General features: G+C 47.4%; 1 protein-coding gene across 1 annotated transcript in view; it reads left to right on the forward strand.

The window, feature by feature from the left end:
* The window catches only part of adcy5 (adenylate cyclase 5), a 442325-nt gene that overhangs the window by 269339 nt on the left and 156077 nt on the right, over positions 1–16909 (forward strand). The window contains exons 4-5 of the mRNA XM_067987067.1: positions 7279–7390; positions 7988–8115. Coding sequence (XP_067843168.1) covers positions 7279–7390; positions 7988–8115 — 240 coding nt within the window. The remainder of the gene's footprint in view (positions 1–7278; positions 7391–7987; positions 8116–16909) is intronic.

Here is a 16909-nt window from a genome sequence, read left to right on the forward strand (position 1 = left end):
ATTCCCTTTCGAAAGTTACTACGAATCTGCTTCCACCACCCTTTCGGGCAGTGTATTCCAGATCGTAACAACTCGCTGCATTAAAAAAATTCTCTTCATCTCCCCTCTGGTTCTTTTTCCAATAGAAGAAAGAAAGAACTTGCATTTACGTAGCAACTTTCAAGACCTCAAGACGTCCCAAAGCACTTCACAGCCAATGACGTACCTTTGAAGTGTAGTCACTGTTGTAATGTAGACAGCCAAATTACAAACAGCAAGCTCCCACAAACAGCAATGAGATAAATGACCAGATAAACTGTTTTAGTGATGTTAATTGAGGGACAACTATTGGCCAGGACACCAGGGAGAAACTCCCCTGTTCTTCTTCAAAATAGTGTCATGGGATCTTTTATGTCCACCTGAGAGGGCAGAAGGAGCCTCAGTTTAATGTCTCATCCAAAAAGACAGTGCCTCTGACTCCCTCAGTACTGCACTGAAGTGTCAGCCTAGATTTTATGCTAAAACTCTCTAGAGGGGGACTTGAACCTCCAGCCTTAGAGGCAAGCATACTACCCACTGAGCCACAGCTGACACCACTGAAGCTGTTAAAGGAAGCCTACCCAGCTGTTCCATTTACCAGGTTGATGCCATGGCGGGACTTTTAACGCACAACTTGTGGCATTGCTGATCCAGTATCATAACCGCTACACGACCGCACCCATCTCGGTTCCCGTTACCTCACCACTACCTCTCGATCCATATCTACTCTCCTCAATCTAGTAACTACCGTTGGCGATTTTAATAGATGAACGTTCTCTCGTACAGCCCTCCTTCCCGCCATTTTAATGCGGGTATTATCCCATTGACACCGAATTGGTCAACGCGTCCATTAAAATGGCGGACAAAACCACGTGACACAAACTCATTCAGTGTCGATCAGCAAATATCGTCAGTCATAAGTTTCAATCTTTCCCACCTGAGGGTTGCCTCACAACTGTGGTGCCTGGTCTGTTCCTGTAGCTTTCTCAGTAGTAGCAGGAAGGATAAGTTCCTGCTGATAAATCCAGGTTGTTCAGACAGCAATAATAACACAGGGAGATTGATGGTATCCAATAATTACCCATTACGTCGAGAACATTTCTTTCTCTCTCTCTCCCCCTCTCTCTCTTTTTAAAATACACACTGAATGAATAATAGATGTTTGAATTCACTCGTCCAACAGTTCCCAGGCACTGAGTGTCTGAGGTGATAATTGCTAAGTGCCGCAAGTATGTTTTTTTTTCTGTCTGTGACGCAGTGTTGAACATGTACAAGCAGTGGTTATAATCTTCGGGGCCAAGATTCCGATGGGCACTGCTCCATCGGCTCAAGGTGAGGTCGAGCGGAAGCCGAGACCGCTCGAAGGGAAGGATGGGAGACCGCCTCTCAAGATGTGGGGATGGGGGTTCTTAGCATGTCCCGGGGCAGGCACACGCAGGCCTGCTCCACCAATTTGGCCCCCAAAGCCCCCCCCCGTCCCGGGCCGAAGAGAAAGCGGCAGTAAAGGACCCTCAGTGCCAACTGGCAGAATAAGGTTACAGGGTCGGTTACCTTACTTCTGTATAGAATCATAGAAGTTTACAATATGGAAACAGGCCCTTCGGCCCAACATGTCCATGTCGCCCAGTTTATACCACTAAGCTAGTCCCAATTGCCTGCACTTGGCCCATATCCCTCTGTACCCATCTTACCCATGTAACTGTCCAAATGCTTTTTAAAAGACAAAATTATACCCGCCTCTACTACTGCCTCTGGCAGCTCGTTCCAGACACTCACCACCCTTTGAGTGAAAAAATTGCCCCTCTGGACCCTTTTGTATCTCTCCCCTCTCACCTTAAATCTATGCCCCCTCGTTGTAGACTCCCCTACCTTTGGGAAAAGATTTTGACTATCTACCTTATCTATGCCCCTCATTATTTTATAGACTTCTATAAGATCACCCCTAAACCTCCTACTCTCCAGGGAAAAAAGTCTCAGTCTATCCAACCTCTCCCTATAAGTCAAACCATCAAGTCCCGGTAGCATACTAGTAAATCTTTTCTGCACTCTTTCTAGTTTAATAATATCCTTTCTATAATAGGGTGACCAGAACTGTACACAATATTCCAAGTGTGGCCTTACCAATGTCCTGTACAACTTCAACAAGACATCCCAACTCCTGTATTCAATGTTCTGTAGCAAGGTCTGGGGCCTTTCCAAGGCCTCAGCAGGACTCACGCCAGGTTTCACCCAGCAAGCATTCCATTGAGGCCTTTTAAAGAAAGAAAAGAAAGAATTTACATTTATATCGTGCCTTTCATGACCTCAGGACGTCCCAAAGAGCTTTACGGCCAATTAAGTACTCTTGAAGTGTCGTCACTGTTGTAATGTTTTGGGTGCCTTACTTGAGAAGGATGTCAAAGCCATCGAAAGGGTGCAACAAAGATGATCGGCTTTAGTTATGAAGAGAGAGTAGCAAGGAGGGGCTTTTTTTTTTACAAGAATGGACATGGTTAAGAGGAAATCCGATAGAGGTGTACCAAATTATGAGGAGATTTGATAAGGTAGAAAGAAATTGCTTGCATTTATATAGCCCATTTCATGTTCTCAGGACAGCCAATGACCTATTTGGAAATGTCGTCACTGTTGTTAGGTTGACCAACGCAGCAGCCAATTTGTGCACAGCAAGGTCCCACAAACAGCCATGAGATAATGATTTGGTGATATTTTTTGAGGGATAAATGTTAGCCAGGACAACAATAACAACTTGCATTTATATAGTGCCTTTAACGTAGTAAAACATCTCAAGGTGCTTAATAGGAGAACTCCACTGATCTTCTTCAAAATAGTGCTGTGGGATCTTTCACATCTACCTGAGAGGGCAGACGAGACATAAGAATTAGGAGCAGGAGTAGGCACTTCAGCCCCTCGAGCCGTCAATTCATCTATCTTATTACGAATGCTGCGCGCATTCAGATAAAGAACCTTTAATTTTGTCTTTTTTACCATTCTTTCCTACCCCGGCCCCATTTGCTAGTGCACTCTTATGTTTGTACGCTCTGTCCCTTCCTGACACACTCTGTTTATCATCACCCCCATCACTTTCCTGTACTACTTCCTTGTCTTTTCTCTTTATCAATCCAAACTTTGCCCCACCTGAACCCTCCCCCTCCCTATTTTGTTTAAAGCCTTCTCTACCGCCCTAGTTATTCGGTTTGCCAGAACACTGGTCCCAGCATGGTTCAGGTGAAGCCCGTCCCAATGGAACAGCTCCCTCTTTCCCCAGTACTGGTGCCAGTGCCCCATGAATCAAAACCCACTTCTCCCACACCAATCTTTTGTTTCAACCAGAAACAATGGGGGAAGAGGACCTGTAATACCTTTTAAATTGGAAGTGGATAATTATTTGAAAAGAAAAATTTAAAAGAGTATGTGGAGACGATGTGGGAATAGGGCTAAGTTTTGGAGAGCCAGCACAGGCACAATGGGCTCCTTTCATGACTCTATCCTGGATGGAGTCCTAGAATCATTGCAGCACAGAAGGACGCCATTCGGCCCGTCGAGTCCATGCCGGTTGTTGTTGCAAAACCTAGTCAGGGGCCGCAATGCAGGATAATGGCAAGGTTGTAAAGAGTTGGAGAAAAGATGAGATAAATCATGAATGTGTCAATTAGATGAGACCAAACTTAGGTTTGAAAACCCTATAGATTGTAAGAGGAAGGGAACTGAGTGAGGTAAGGAGTTCCACAGTTGGAGTCGGCAATGGTGGATGATATAGTGTGGATGCACATGGGGATAGGGCCTATGTGACTGTATTTAAAGCTGAAGCGGAGCGGTAGGATGCATTTTCATGTCTGTAATTTCACACAAGCACAGTCACAATTGGTCAGGAGGTGATTGTAGCCGAGCCGAGCTGTTGGGTCTATGAAAATGCCATGCCAAGGAAGATTTTCGTGCAAAGGGTAGTTAGGAATCTGGAAATCTCTGCTGCAAAAGGCTGTGGAGGCTGGGCGTCAATTGGAGCTTGCGGGAAAGAAATTGACAGATTTTTGTTGGGTCCGGCTGTCAAGAGGTATGGAGCTACGGTGGGTGAATGGCGTTGAGGAGCAGATCAGCCATGATCTGATCGAATGACGGAACAGGCCCGAGGGGCCGAATGGCCTACTCCTGGACCTAAATTAACGATAAATATTGATTTAAAATCTATACGCGGTCCATGGGGCTCCACAGTACACAAGGCCCAGGAAGATCAGGAACTCGGACACCCCTGAGATGCGGCGCAGTTACACACAAAGTAAAGTGTTTCATCCGCTCTGCCCCAACAATGTGCCTCAGGGCAATATTTCAACAGCACCAATGTGAGATTTTCCCAACGACCTCTCCCAACTGAAAGAGTTAGGAGTTAATTGTGAAAGAGTTCATTTAGGGTCATTTAGTGCTGAACTAGGGGTCAGTTTTGTACTGGCAATACATGAGGTGATTCTGCCCAAACTCGTTTCACAAAAGACCCATTCCATATTTAAAATTGGTATCTATTTTTTTTTTTGCCTGGTTCTGGAACACTTTAACAGCGTTGAGCTAAATCCTGGATAAAAACAAAAAGCATTAGATTCATCATGATTTCCATACTTTTGTACTCTATGCCTCTCTTTATAAATGTAAGGAATCTTACAACACCAGGTTATAGTCCAACTGTTTTATGCACAGTTTTATGACTATAACCTGGTGTTGTAAGATTCCTTACATTTGTCAACCCCAGTCCATCACCGGCATCTCCACATCATGGCTTCTATTTATAAAGCCCAGGATCCTGTATGCTTTTTTAACCACTTTCTCAACCTGCCCTGCCACCTTCAACGATTTGTGCACATACACCCCCAGATCTCTCTGTCCCTGTACCCTTTTAGAGTTGTGCCCTCTAGTTTATGTTGCCTCTCCTTGTTCTTCCCACCGAAATGTATCACTTCGCATTTTTCTGCGTTAAATTTCATCTGCCACGTGTCCGCCCATGCCACCAGCCTGTCTATATCTTCTTGAAGTCTATCACTGTCCTCCTCACTGTTTACTACCCTTCCAAGTTTTGTGTCGTCTGCAAATTGTGCCCTGCACCCCCAAGTCCAAGTCATTAACATATATCAAGAAAAGCAGTGGTCCCAGCACCGACCCCTGGGGAACACCACTGTACACCTCCCTCCAGTCCGAAAAATAACCGTTCACCACTACTCCCTGTTTCCTGTCCCTTAGCCAATTCTGTATCCATGTTGCTACTGCCCCCTTTATTCCATGGGCTGCAATCTTGATGATAAGCCTATCGTGCGGCACTTTACCAAACGCCTTTTGAAAGTCCATATACACCACATCAACTGCATTGCCCTCATCTACCCTCTCTGTTACCTCATCAAAAAACTCTATATCAGGTTAGTTAAACACGATTTTCCATTTCATCTTTCTCACTATCTCTTTTGTCATCCGCGGAGCTCAGGCTTTAGTTGCCCTTCCTTTCTGCCTCCTGGGAATGTGCCTCGACTGTACCTGAACCATCTCCTCTTTAGAGGCCTCCCGCTGTTCAATCACAGTTTTTTCTGTGTGTTATGTACGTTCGTATTCTTTTCTCTCTTATTTTAAATTCATTTCAGGGTGTCTGTGATTCTCCCGTTTCGCTCTGGTGAAAGGTTCGGGCACCCGGTGACCACTGAACAGACATTGCGGCCTTCACAATGGTTCTCAAACAGCTCTCCCCTGATGTTCTCTGCTGCTTTCCTGGGGCGCTCATACTGGGATATTCTCCCCTCCCCCCACAACCCCAGCACATCTGGGAGGATGGCGAGCATCACAACTGAACCCAATCCAGTTCCTCACCTGACAAAAACAGCCACGCACTTTGTGACGACAATTGAAAAGAAAGAAAGGACTTGCATTTATCTGGCACCTTCTACGATCTCAGGAGGCCTCAAAGCGCTTTACAGCCAATGGAGTACTTTTGAAGTGTCGTCACTGTTGCAATTTGGGGAAATGCAGCAGCCAATTTGCGCACAGCAAGATCCCACAAACAGCAATGTGATAATGACCGGAGAGTCTGTTTTTTTTAGTGATGTTGGTTGAGGGATAAATATTGGCCCAGGACACCAGGGAGAACTCCCCTGTTCTTCTTCGAAATAGTGCCAAGGGGTCTTTTACGTGCACCCGAGAGGGCGGTTTAACGCCTGATCTGAAAGACGGCACCTTTGACAGCGCAGCACTCCGCAACAGGTCGGCTGTAGGAACACTGGCTTTTATCCCCCGGGTTCCCGAGCCCGGGGTGCTGAGGACAACCACAGTATCCCCACACCACTCTGGCGGAGATCAGAGAATGGGGATTGAACGGGAATCTTCCTGTCTGAATGGTTCAGTGCCGGGACAGTACATTTTATCCATGGGGTCATGGGGTCACTCGCCTCCTCCGTTTTTACCCTGGATCTACATTGTTTAGCAATAAGGTGTCAGCCGTGGCTCAGTGGGTAGCACTCTCGCCTCTGAGCCAGAAGGTTGTGGGTTCAAATTGCATTCCAGAGACTTGAGCACAAAAATATAAGGCAACACTCCCAGGGCAGTACAGAGGGAGTGCTGCACCATTGGATGTGCCGTCTTTCGGATGAGATGAGGTCCCGTCTGCCCTCTCAGGTGGACGTAAAAGATCCCATGGCACTATTTTCGAAGAAGAGCAGGAGAGTTCTTCCTGGTGTCCTGGGCCAATATTTATCCCTCAACCAAGATCACTAAAGAAACAGACTATCCGGCCATTATCACATTGCTGTTTGTGGGACCTTGCTGTGCGCAAATTGGCTGCTGCGTTCCCTAAATTTACAGCGTGACTGCACTTCAAAAAAGTACTTTGTTTTCTGTAAAGCGTTTCGGGACATCCTACGGTCGTGAAAGGTGCTAGTAAAATGCAAGTTCTTTCTTCTTTAATTGTCATTATGTGTAACTGGAGTGCTCTTACGGTGTTCGAAAGGTTAAAACATCACAGGCATAAAACCCTGGTAGATGTAACGAGATTCACATCATTGTCTGATACTGCTGCACAAATTAATCTCAGGGTTGTTTAAAATTCTTTCAGATCTCTTTAAACCTCCTCGATCTTCTCTACGACTCCTCCCCCCACCCCCCACAAAACCCCGACCCCCCCCTCCCCCCTTTCATGGTTTTAACTTTGCTTTATCTGGGGCTAATAAAAAAAAAAAAATTGGCGTTTCTGCAACTTCACGATTAAAACATGTTTTTTTTTTTCTTCCTCTGTTCCAGCATCCTCTTTGCGGATATCGAAGGTTTCACCAGCCTGGCCACGCAGTGCACGGCCCAGGAACTGGTCATGACGCTCAACGAGCTTTTCGCCAGATTCGACAAGCTCGCAGCAGTAAGTGAGCACCGCCCGAAGTGAACTGGTGAACTGTTACACTCCCCTGTCATCCTTTCTCCAGCAGTGTTCCTGGCCTGTGGTTGTTCCAAGCCTTAAAAGGAAAGCTATTCTGAAGTCTCGACTTCTCCTTCTCCAGCTTTGCTCTCTACTTGCATATTTGCGAATTGAGGTGCTTAAGATGATTAAAGGATTTGAAAGGGTAGATAGAGAGAGAAACTATTTCCTCTGGTGGGGGTGGTGGGGTGGGGGGGGGTCCAGAACAAGGGGGGCATCACCTTAAAATTAGAGCTAGGCCGTTTAGGGGTGATGTCAGGAAGCATTTCTTCACACAAAGGGGAGTGGAAATCTGGAACTCTCTCCCCCCCCCAAAAAGGCTGGGGGTCAATTGAAAATTTCAAAACTGGGGTTATAGATTTTTGTTAGGGAAGGGTATTATAGGTTACAGAGCCAAGGCGGGTAAATAGAATTAAGAAACAGATCAGCCATGATCTAATTGAATGGCGGAACAGGCTGGAGGGGCTGAATGGCCTTCTCCTGTTCCTATCTCCCCATATCTCTTATGTTCCTTACGTCCCTATATTTCTCTCTTCCCAGGAGAACCATTGCCTGCGTATTAAGATCCTGGGCGATTGCTACTATTGTGTCTCTGGCCTCCCCGAGGCCCGGGCAGACCACGCGCACTGCTGCGTCGAAATGGGGGTGGATATGATCGAAGCCATCTCGTAAGTATGACAACCTTCCCCCCCCCCCTCTCCCCTGTGAGGTGTTCGGTCTCTGCCTATGTATTGATGGAATCATACTGAATGAATAACAATCATCCATCACGCATTACGCCTACAACCTGGGAGTTTAAGAGCTGTGTCCACCTAGCAGGCATAAGGTGGCCCGATGAGACTGAGTAAATGCCCACACACTGAGCTCGCTCTTTCCCAGGATCTCCAGAGTGCAGCTTCTGACCCTCATCTGGTTTCCCTTCCTCCCCCATCCTCCTTCAATTTCAGGCTTTTAAAACTTAGCTTCACTTGGGACCGTCTGGAAAAACAACACACACGTCCGAGCGTTTCATTCACACACATGCACATATATGGGGAGATGAAGAGAGCGGGGCAGAAATAGCTCCCGAAATAACGCTGAGCTCGACAGCGCTCTCCGTTGTTAGTGGCGAAATGTTAGGAGCAAGTTCCGGCATTCGCACATGCGCAGCGAAACGTGGAAATCTGAAACTTGCTCCCAGTGGTTCGCCGGCGAAATGCCAGCTTCGAATTAAAGGGCCATCGCACGCTGCAATCAGGGAAATCATTGAAAAAGTGCCAACTTGCTTATCTGCCCAGCTAGAAAGTAACTAATTAGACCATCGAACAGGTACGCTTAAAAATACAGATCTAAACTAAGTTTTAACAGCGCCGTTAGTCTTAATGACTGCCAAGCAACTAAAAATTAACTTCTAAAAATGTGGAGACTCATTACTCCTTATTTTAATAGTTTTTGTTCATTAAAAAAAAATTTCGAATGAAAAAATTAAATTTTTTTTTACTTTTCCCTTCTGTCTCTTTAATTTAATTATTTCTTACCCTCTCTTTTTTCACTGTCTATGACTGTTTTGACATTGATTTAAAACGTTGTACCTTTCACCGCCTGGTTTAACGTTCCAAGCCTGCAGAGACAGTGAACGCAGCCGGTCGAGAAATGCTGTCCGAGGGGAAGAGATTGATCCTCCCGCTTCTCCCAGGGTCCTAGCTTCGCCTGAACTGACACTGGGCTCTTCTCCGCTTCCTGTTCGAGGAAGTGCCCGAAGAAACGCCTCGCCACAACTCCTCCCCCGACCACCTCCAGAATATCACCCCCCCCCCACAACTTCCCGGGCTTGCTTTAGGTCCTGTGCCGGTGTCCCAGCCCTGCTGATCATGCTACTCCCCGTGAGGCTCACCGATACCACACCATTGAGTCCGGCGGATGCATTTTGCCACGGTCTTGCCACCGGCCTCGTTAGGTCATAGAGTCATAGAGTCATAGAGTTATACAGCACGGATAGAGGCCCTTCGGCCCATCGTGTCCGCGCCGGCCATCAAGCCCAGTCTAATCTAATCCCATATTCCAGCATTTGGTCCGTAGCCTTGTATGCTATGGCATTTCAAGTGCTCATCCAAATGCTTCTTGAATGTTGTGAGGGTTCCTGCCTCCACAACCCTTTCAGGCAGTGAGTGCCAGACTCCAACCACCCTCTGGGTGAAAAAGTTCTTTCTCAAATCCCCTCTAAACCTCCCGCCTTTTACCTTGAATCTATGCCCCCTTGTTATAGAACCCTCAACGAAGGGAAAAAGCTCCTTAGTATCCATCCTATCTATGCCCCTCATAATTTTGTACACTAAAGGTGCGTGCAGCCCACCGACCGGGCCCTGGTTTGGGAGCCATCCAATTTCTAGACCTTTATGTTGTGTCGAGGTCTTCCCGAAAGAGAGGACCCAGTCAACGACTCCCCATCAAAGATCAGCTTCCTCTGGAAGGTCATCGCCAGGTGGCTGCCTGGCATGGGAGGCGGTGGGTTTGGACAGTGCACCGTGAGTGTACCTCAACATCCCAGAATGTTGTAGGTCCCGCTCTGCCAAGTCCAGTGCCAGTAGATCACTGATAATAGCCCCCCACGGTGCATAAAAACCTACAATCATAGAATCATCAAGCACAGAAGGTGGCCATTCGGCCCATCGTACCTGTGCTGGCTCTTTGAAACAGCTATCCAATTAGTCCCCCTGCTCTTTCCCCAAAGCCCTGCAAATTTCTCCTTTTCAAGTATTTACATAATTCCCTTTTGAAAGTTACTATTGAATCTGCTTCCTCCGCCCCTTTCAGACAGCGCATTCCAGATCATATCAACTCGCTGAGTAAAAGAATTTCTCCTCTTCTCGCCTCTGGTTCTTTTGCCATTCACCTTAAATCTGTGTTCTCTGGTTACCGGCCCTTCTGCCAGTGGAATCAGTTTCTCCTTATTTACTCTATCAAAACTGTTCATGATTTTGAACAACTTTCTGTCAAACCTCCCCTTAACCTTCTCTGCTCTAAGGAGAACAACACCAGTTTCTCCAGTCTCTCCACGTAACTGAAGTCCCTCATCCCAGGTACCATTCTAGTAAATCTCTTCTGCACCCTCTCCAAGGCCTTGACGTCCTTCCTAGAGTGCGGTGCCCAGAATTGGACATAGAAACTAAAAACATAGAAAATAGGAGCAGGAGTAGGCCATTCGGCCCTTCAAGCCTGCTCCGCCATTCAATATGATCATGGCTGATCCTCTATCTCAATACCATATTCCCGCTCTCTCCCCATACCCCTTGATGCCTTCAGTGTCTGGAAATCTATCTATCTCCTTCTTTAATATATACAGTGACTTGGCCTCCCCGACCTTCTGCGATAGAGAATTCCACAGGTTCACCACCCTCTGAGTGACGCAATATTCCAGCTCGGGCCTCACCCAATGAGTTATAATTTATAACGAAAGGAATTTTCCAGACTTCCCCACCCTGCCCCCCCACCCCACAATTGGCCTGGGTTTTTAAATCTGTGTCCACTCCCTGCCCTCCCCTCCCCTCTCTCCCAGGAGATTACCTGGCTTCCGGAGGTGGATAGGGAGCGCCTGGGAGCACGAGGTATCACAATTCAACGGGGACAGGCTGGATGGACCGATTGCTCTTTCCCTGTCCGACACTTGCGTATTCTTCCATAATTTTTCTCCCCTCCTCTGTGGAAGATGCTGTCTCTCAGTGGGGCACTGTCCCATTGTGCCTCCTTCCACGTGCCCGCTCTCGGTGTTTGTGTCCCCGGCGAGTGAATACCGGCAGACATCACAGTGAGGCTCAATCCCATCCTTACCCGACACCCAACACTCTTGCACTTCCCACTGGGGTTTGGGGGGGAGGTGCAGGGTTCACTCAATAGCAATCAGGAGGAGAAACTGTGGGTGATGTCTTTATTTTCCCCCTTCCCTAGTCCAGGGATTATGGAGGTCAAATTGCAACGTGCTCACCCATTGCCACCAGTGCTGATGAGCGATCGAAGGCAGAAGCCTCCTCATCTCTGTGGCTCAGTACCTCACCACCTGGTGCATTTGTGGGCACTGGGCCTTTGGGGAAGCCTTATGTCCTCTCTCTATCTTAAATTACTCTCTCGTCTTTTTTCTGGATCTTCTCCCATTGTGTTGCCCCTCGTTCCCACACGAGGGGCACCTGGAGCAGAGGCAGCAAGAGGTGTGTAACTGTGGGCCAAGGTGACACGGCGGTCAACATTTCCCTCTTGCCACCTTGGGGAAGTGACAACCCTTTCCAATGCATGGCGAAGAGCTGGGCTTTGCACAGGAAAGAAAGACTTGCCTTCATATCGCGCCTTTCACGACCTCAGGACATCCCAAACCACTTCCGCAGCCAATTAAACACCTTTGAAGTGTAGCCACTGTTGAAATGGTAGGAAACACAGCAGCCAATTTGCACACAGCAAGATCCCACAAACAGCAATGAGATAAATGACCAGATCATCTGTTTTAGTGATGTTGGTTGAGTGTTAAATGTTGATTAGGACGCCAGGGAGAACTCCCCTGCTATTCTTCGATCTTTTACATCCACCTGAGAGGGCAGATAGTGCCTCGGTTTAACATCTCATCCGAAAGATGGCACCTCCGACAGTGCAGCACTCCCTCAGTACTGCACTAGGTTGTCAGCCTAGGTTTTGTGCTCAAGTCTTTGGACTGGGTCTATGAACCCACAACCTTCTGCGTCAGAGGCACGAGTGCTACCAACTCAGCCACAGCTGACATGGGGAGTCACTACTGGGACATACCTACTCCTGCCACCTTGGTATACCATAGTCAGAGCCATTGGTTTCTGGTGACTGTATAAAGCAATTTCCGTTTTTAATGCACGGGATTATCGCGGGTGTTTTGGGAATCACATTTCCCAGTCCTGCCCATTTTGCGCACAAACTGCAAATCAGTGCTCTTGTCCCCCCCCCCCCCCCCCAATCCCCGCTACCCTTGATAACCTGACTAAGAAACTAAACTAAATGCTGGCCTTGCCAGTGACGCCCACATCCCATGAAGGAATGAAAAAAAAAGCTACCTCTGTGACACGAGTCTTGTGACGCAATGTCATATCACAGTGGGCATTACACGTCTATTCATTGATGTCATCTCAGATCGGCGAATCACTGAGGTTTGTCTAACTTTGGCAAGTCAGCAACATTCAGGTCTATCGGGATGCCTGCCATTTCACCCAATGGGGCTGCAGGTGTCATCAGTCTGGATGGACAACCTCCAGCAAAAGTGCAACGGGTCCTGAGGGAACAGGTTGGATCAGAGGAAATGTTTCAGAAGATACAGCCCAGTGTGCTTGGGATCAGACAATTCCCTGGCTTTACATTATTGAGATGTATTAAAAACTGCAAGGGGTAGAAAGTTAACGAGGCTGCTGTGACCGTTCCTACTCTCCCTGTCTTTTGGGGTCGGGTACAAATTAAGATCGCATCCAAATTAATTAGCAAATTGTCTGTAATTATAAGAAATCTTCCTTAAAGAGGCCAACTTGCAGTGCCTTGTAGTGTAGACACTAATTAATACCAAGGAAAGTCCCCTTGATCATTAGATAATGAGCTACAGAAATATCGTCAAGCTTTGGCTTCAAAATGTGACCGATCTTGCCTCACAGTTAAATTAGTGTTTTACTAAAACTCTTACGGGGAAATAACAGAGGAAATAAAATAAAAATCCTATCTCCACGGATAGGATGTTGTATGTCTCTAATGAGCTTCAAAAATTTGCACAAGGACTCTTCAAAATTATTTTTCCACTGAAGGAACGCCACAAGTGTTACAAATAGAACTGTCTGCATGGGTTTCCCCTAATGACTCAGCTAATAAAGGCACTATCCAGCGTGGAAGCCAGGCCGAAAGGCTAGGAAAGTCCCAGGTTAAGCCCCGACCTGTGCTGAGTTAGCTGATCTCAGTCAGGTTGGCACTGGGTGGGTGGGGAGGCGGGGGTGGGGGGGTCACTGCAAGTTGGTCTTTGTGCTAAGGGAGGGGGTTGAGGGTTGCTGCCCTCTCCAAGGCCTTGACATCCTTCCTAAAGTGCGGTGCCCAGAATACTCCAGCTGAGGCCTGGCCCAACGATTTATAAAGGTTTACCGTAACTTCCTTGCTCTTGGAAACAAATCAGCTCGAGTTCCTGATGACTCCCTTTGAAAAGTGGATGTCGGGCACTGGCAGGGTTTGGGCTGCCCTTCCATAAGTGAATAGCCTGCCAACGCGCAGCCCCTATAGGCTCACATGTGAAGAGTGGTCACTTGGGCAAGATGCTAGACTTGTGGCCCAGCATGAGTCAGCACCTTCAGAAGAGGAAAGAGGTGAAATGCCTGCAGTTATGATGCGTCACCCGGTCAGCCCTCCCTTGTGACTACTTGTCATGGCTGCCCATCCTTGATAGGTGAAAGGATTTTAACACGTGTGTTTTCAATTTGCTGTGCTGGTCCTGAAATTGCTGGTGACCTCTTCATTCTCACTACCTGACTCCATCACTTAATTCCCTTCCCTGCACACCATTCCTCTTTAATCACACGTCTCAACCTGACCTTCTGAAGTAGTGCGAACTGGGGGGTTAATACGTCCACCCAGGATACAGGTTGGTCGACAGACTGGACACACTGGACTTCATCTAATGGATTGCACAGCTAATTGGGAAGAGGCCAGGAACATCTCGGGCGCTAAATTGGGCCGTGTAGTGCCTGTTGTTTCGGCGCTACACGGCCTCTCCAACATCCAAGATGGCGTCTTGGCTGCGCGCGCATGTTTCCAGCGTGACGTGCGCCGGACACCATCTTGGTATAGGAGTTAGTGCAGGCGCAAATACCGAAGGACGGAAGCATGTAAAGGCGGGAGAACATGGTTACAATCATTGTGCAACGCTGATTTCAGTGTGTAACGCTGATTTAAAGTGATAGACACCATTTTGGAACTTAACGCTCAACTCAACGCACAGTCTTAACCCCGACCATCTGAACATGTCTTAGAGTGCCTGGAGGACACCCCCCACCAGCGCTTTAAAGGGACCATGCAGGATTTACACGTTAGTGGCTGGATTATTGCTTCTGGCTGCCGAGACGTTTGTAACTGTTTTTGGAGGTCTCCTTTACTTGAATACTAGGACTAGGGGTCATAGCCTAACATTTAGAGCCAGGATGTGCCAGGAGCAATGTTAGGAATTGCTTCTACACGCAAAGGGTGGGAGACGTTTGGAACGCTCTTCTGCAAACGGCAGCTGATGCTCGTTCAATTGTGAATTCTAAATCTGAGAGTGATAGATTTCTGTGAACCAAGGGTATTAAGGGATATGGGGCTAAGGTGGGTATATGGAGTTAGTTCACAGGACCACCATGATCTCATTGAATGGCGGAACAGGCTCGAGGGGCTAAATGCCACTGCCACTATGCGCCACCTTCTCCTGCAAGAAAGCAGGGTGTGTGTCTGGGTGATGTGCCTGTCATGGTTGAATAGCTGCCAGTGTGTGTGGCCTGTGAGATGTGGGTGGACGGCTTGCAACAGTGGTAATGTGTCAGGATGAGAGCAAGTGTCTGATTGGAAGAGTTGAGTACTCATGGAAAGAGTTTGTTGGTATGTGGGTGATGGGGGGTGTAGTGTGCGGTGCAGTGGATGTAGTTGGTAGGAGACACCACTCGACTGTTGACCTCACTCACCTTGACCACTCATGTCAAAGCATTGAATTTCTTCCTGCACTGCATCCATATTCATGATGCTGTGCGCCTGGCATTGACTTCGTCCCCCGCTGCCCTTTGGGCATATATCTGAAGGGTCTCTTGCCCCCCACTCCTCCCCACAGATATAGGATGTCCCTCCTTCTGTCCACCTCTTGCATCAAGGCCTCTAGTGCATCAGCAGAGAACCTTGGTGCACGAACTCTCGAGGGCCTGGTACCAACTCAGATCGGCAGATTGGTGAGGTCTTTTATATGTGATATTGATATGTGATATTTAGTAGTGCGCAACCTTTAATCAATGTTTTAACATAACTCAACAGTTTGTAAACATAGGGACAGGAGCTGCACCTGTGTTTTGCATGTGCAGTCTGATCTCCAATCAGACTCCGTGCAGGCGGCAGACTGTTATTTTCAGCAAATAACAGGTACCAGCTACCTTTAAGAGGCAGCCTGCCTTTAAGAGATTGGGGCTCCCCCTGCTGGTGGAAAATGCGAATTGCATTGAGTCCTTGTGTCAACGCTGATTCGGAACGCTGCTCGAAGGTAAGTCCTCAGGCCTGGCGGAAGTCTCGCCTTGCCTGCGCAGGGACCACTGGGCACGGGGTAATAGCGGATCACGCTGCCCCCGCCCAACAATAGGCCCTATCCAATTTTCTCCCCCCCCCCCCCCTTCGTCTCCAACAAAGACAGTAGGTTCATATAAGCTGGACAGGTTCTTTCTTTTAAAGAAGTAGGGATGAGACCTAGTTTTGATGAGCAGCAGAGGGATGAAGGACTTCAATTATGTGGAGAGACCGGAGAATCTGGGATTATTCTCCTTACAGCAGAGAAGATTAAGGGGAGATTTAATCGAGGTGTTCAAAATCATGAAGGGTTTTGATAGAGTAAATAAGGAGAATCTGTTTCCAGTGGCAGGAGGGTGCGTAACCAGAGGATACAGATTTAAGATAATAAAAACAGAAAATGCTGGAAATACTCAGCAAGTCAGGCAGCATCTGTGGAGAAAGAAACAGAGAACTGGAAGAAGTTGAAGATTAAATAGTTTTTAAGCAAGTACAGAGCCAGGGAAAGGTTGAGGAGGGTGGGGTGGAAAGAACAAAAGGGAAGGTCTGTGATGGGGTGGAGGGCAGGAGTGGTTAAACGACAAAAGGGATTAAGGTGCAAGGCAAGGAGGGTGGTAATGGGACAAGTAAAGGACATAAGAAATAGGAGCAGGAGTAGGCCAAACAGCCCCTCGAGCCTGCTCCGCCATTCAATAAGATCATGGCTGATCTGATCCTAACCTCAAATCTAAATTCATGTCCAATTTCCTGCCCGCTTCCCGTAACCCCTAATTCCCTTTACTTCTAGGAAACTGTCTATTTCTGGGGCAGCAAATTCCACAGACCTACTATCCTCTGAGTGAAGAAGTTTCTCCTCATCTCAGTTTTGAAAGAGCAGCCCCTTATTCTAAGATTATGCCCCCTCGTTCTAGTTTCACCCATCCTTGGGAACATCCTTACCGCATCCACCCGATCAAGCCCCTTCACAATCTTATATGTTTCAATAAGATCGCCTCTCATTCTTCTGAACTCCAATGAGTAGAAACAAAAGATGGGTCTGGAGGAGCTGTAAATGGCAACATCAGAACCATTACCAGATTTAAGATCATTGGCAAAAGAACCAGGGAGGAGATGTGGAGAATTTTTTACATAGAAACATAGAAATATACGATCTGGAATGCACTGCCTGAAAGGGCGGTGGAAGCAGATTCAATAGTAACTTTCAAAAGG

This window comes from Heptranchias perlo, chromosome 7 (genome assembly GCF_035084215.1).
Source record: "Heptranchias perlo isolate sHepPer1 chromosome 7, sHepPer1.hap1, whole genome shotgun sequence".
NCBI lineage: Eukaryota > Metazoa > Chordata > Chondrichthyes > Hexanchiformes > Hexanchidae > Heptranchias > Heptranchias perlo.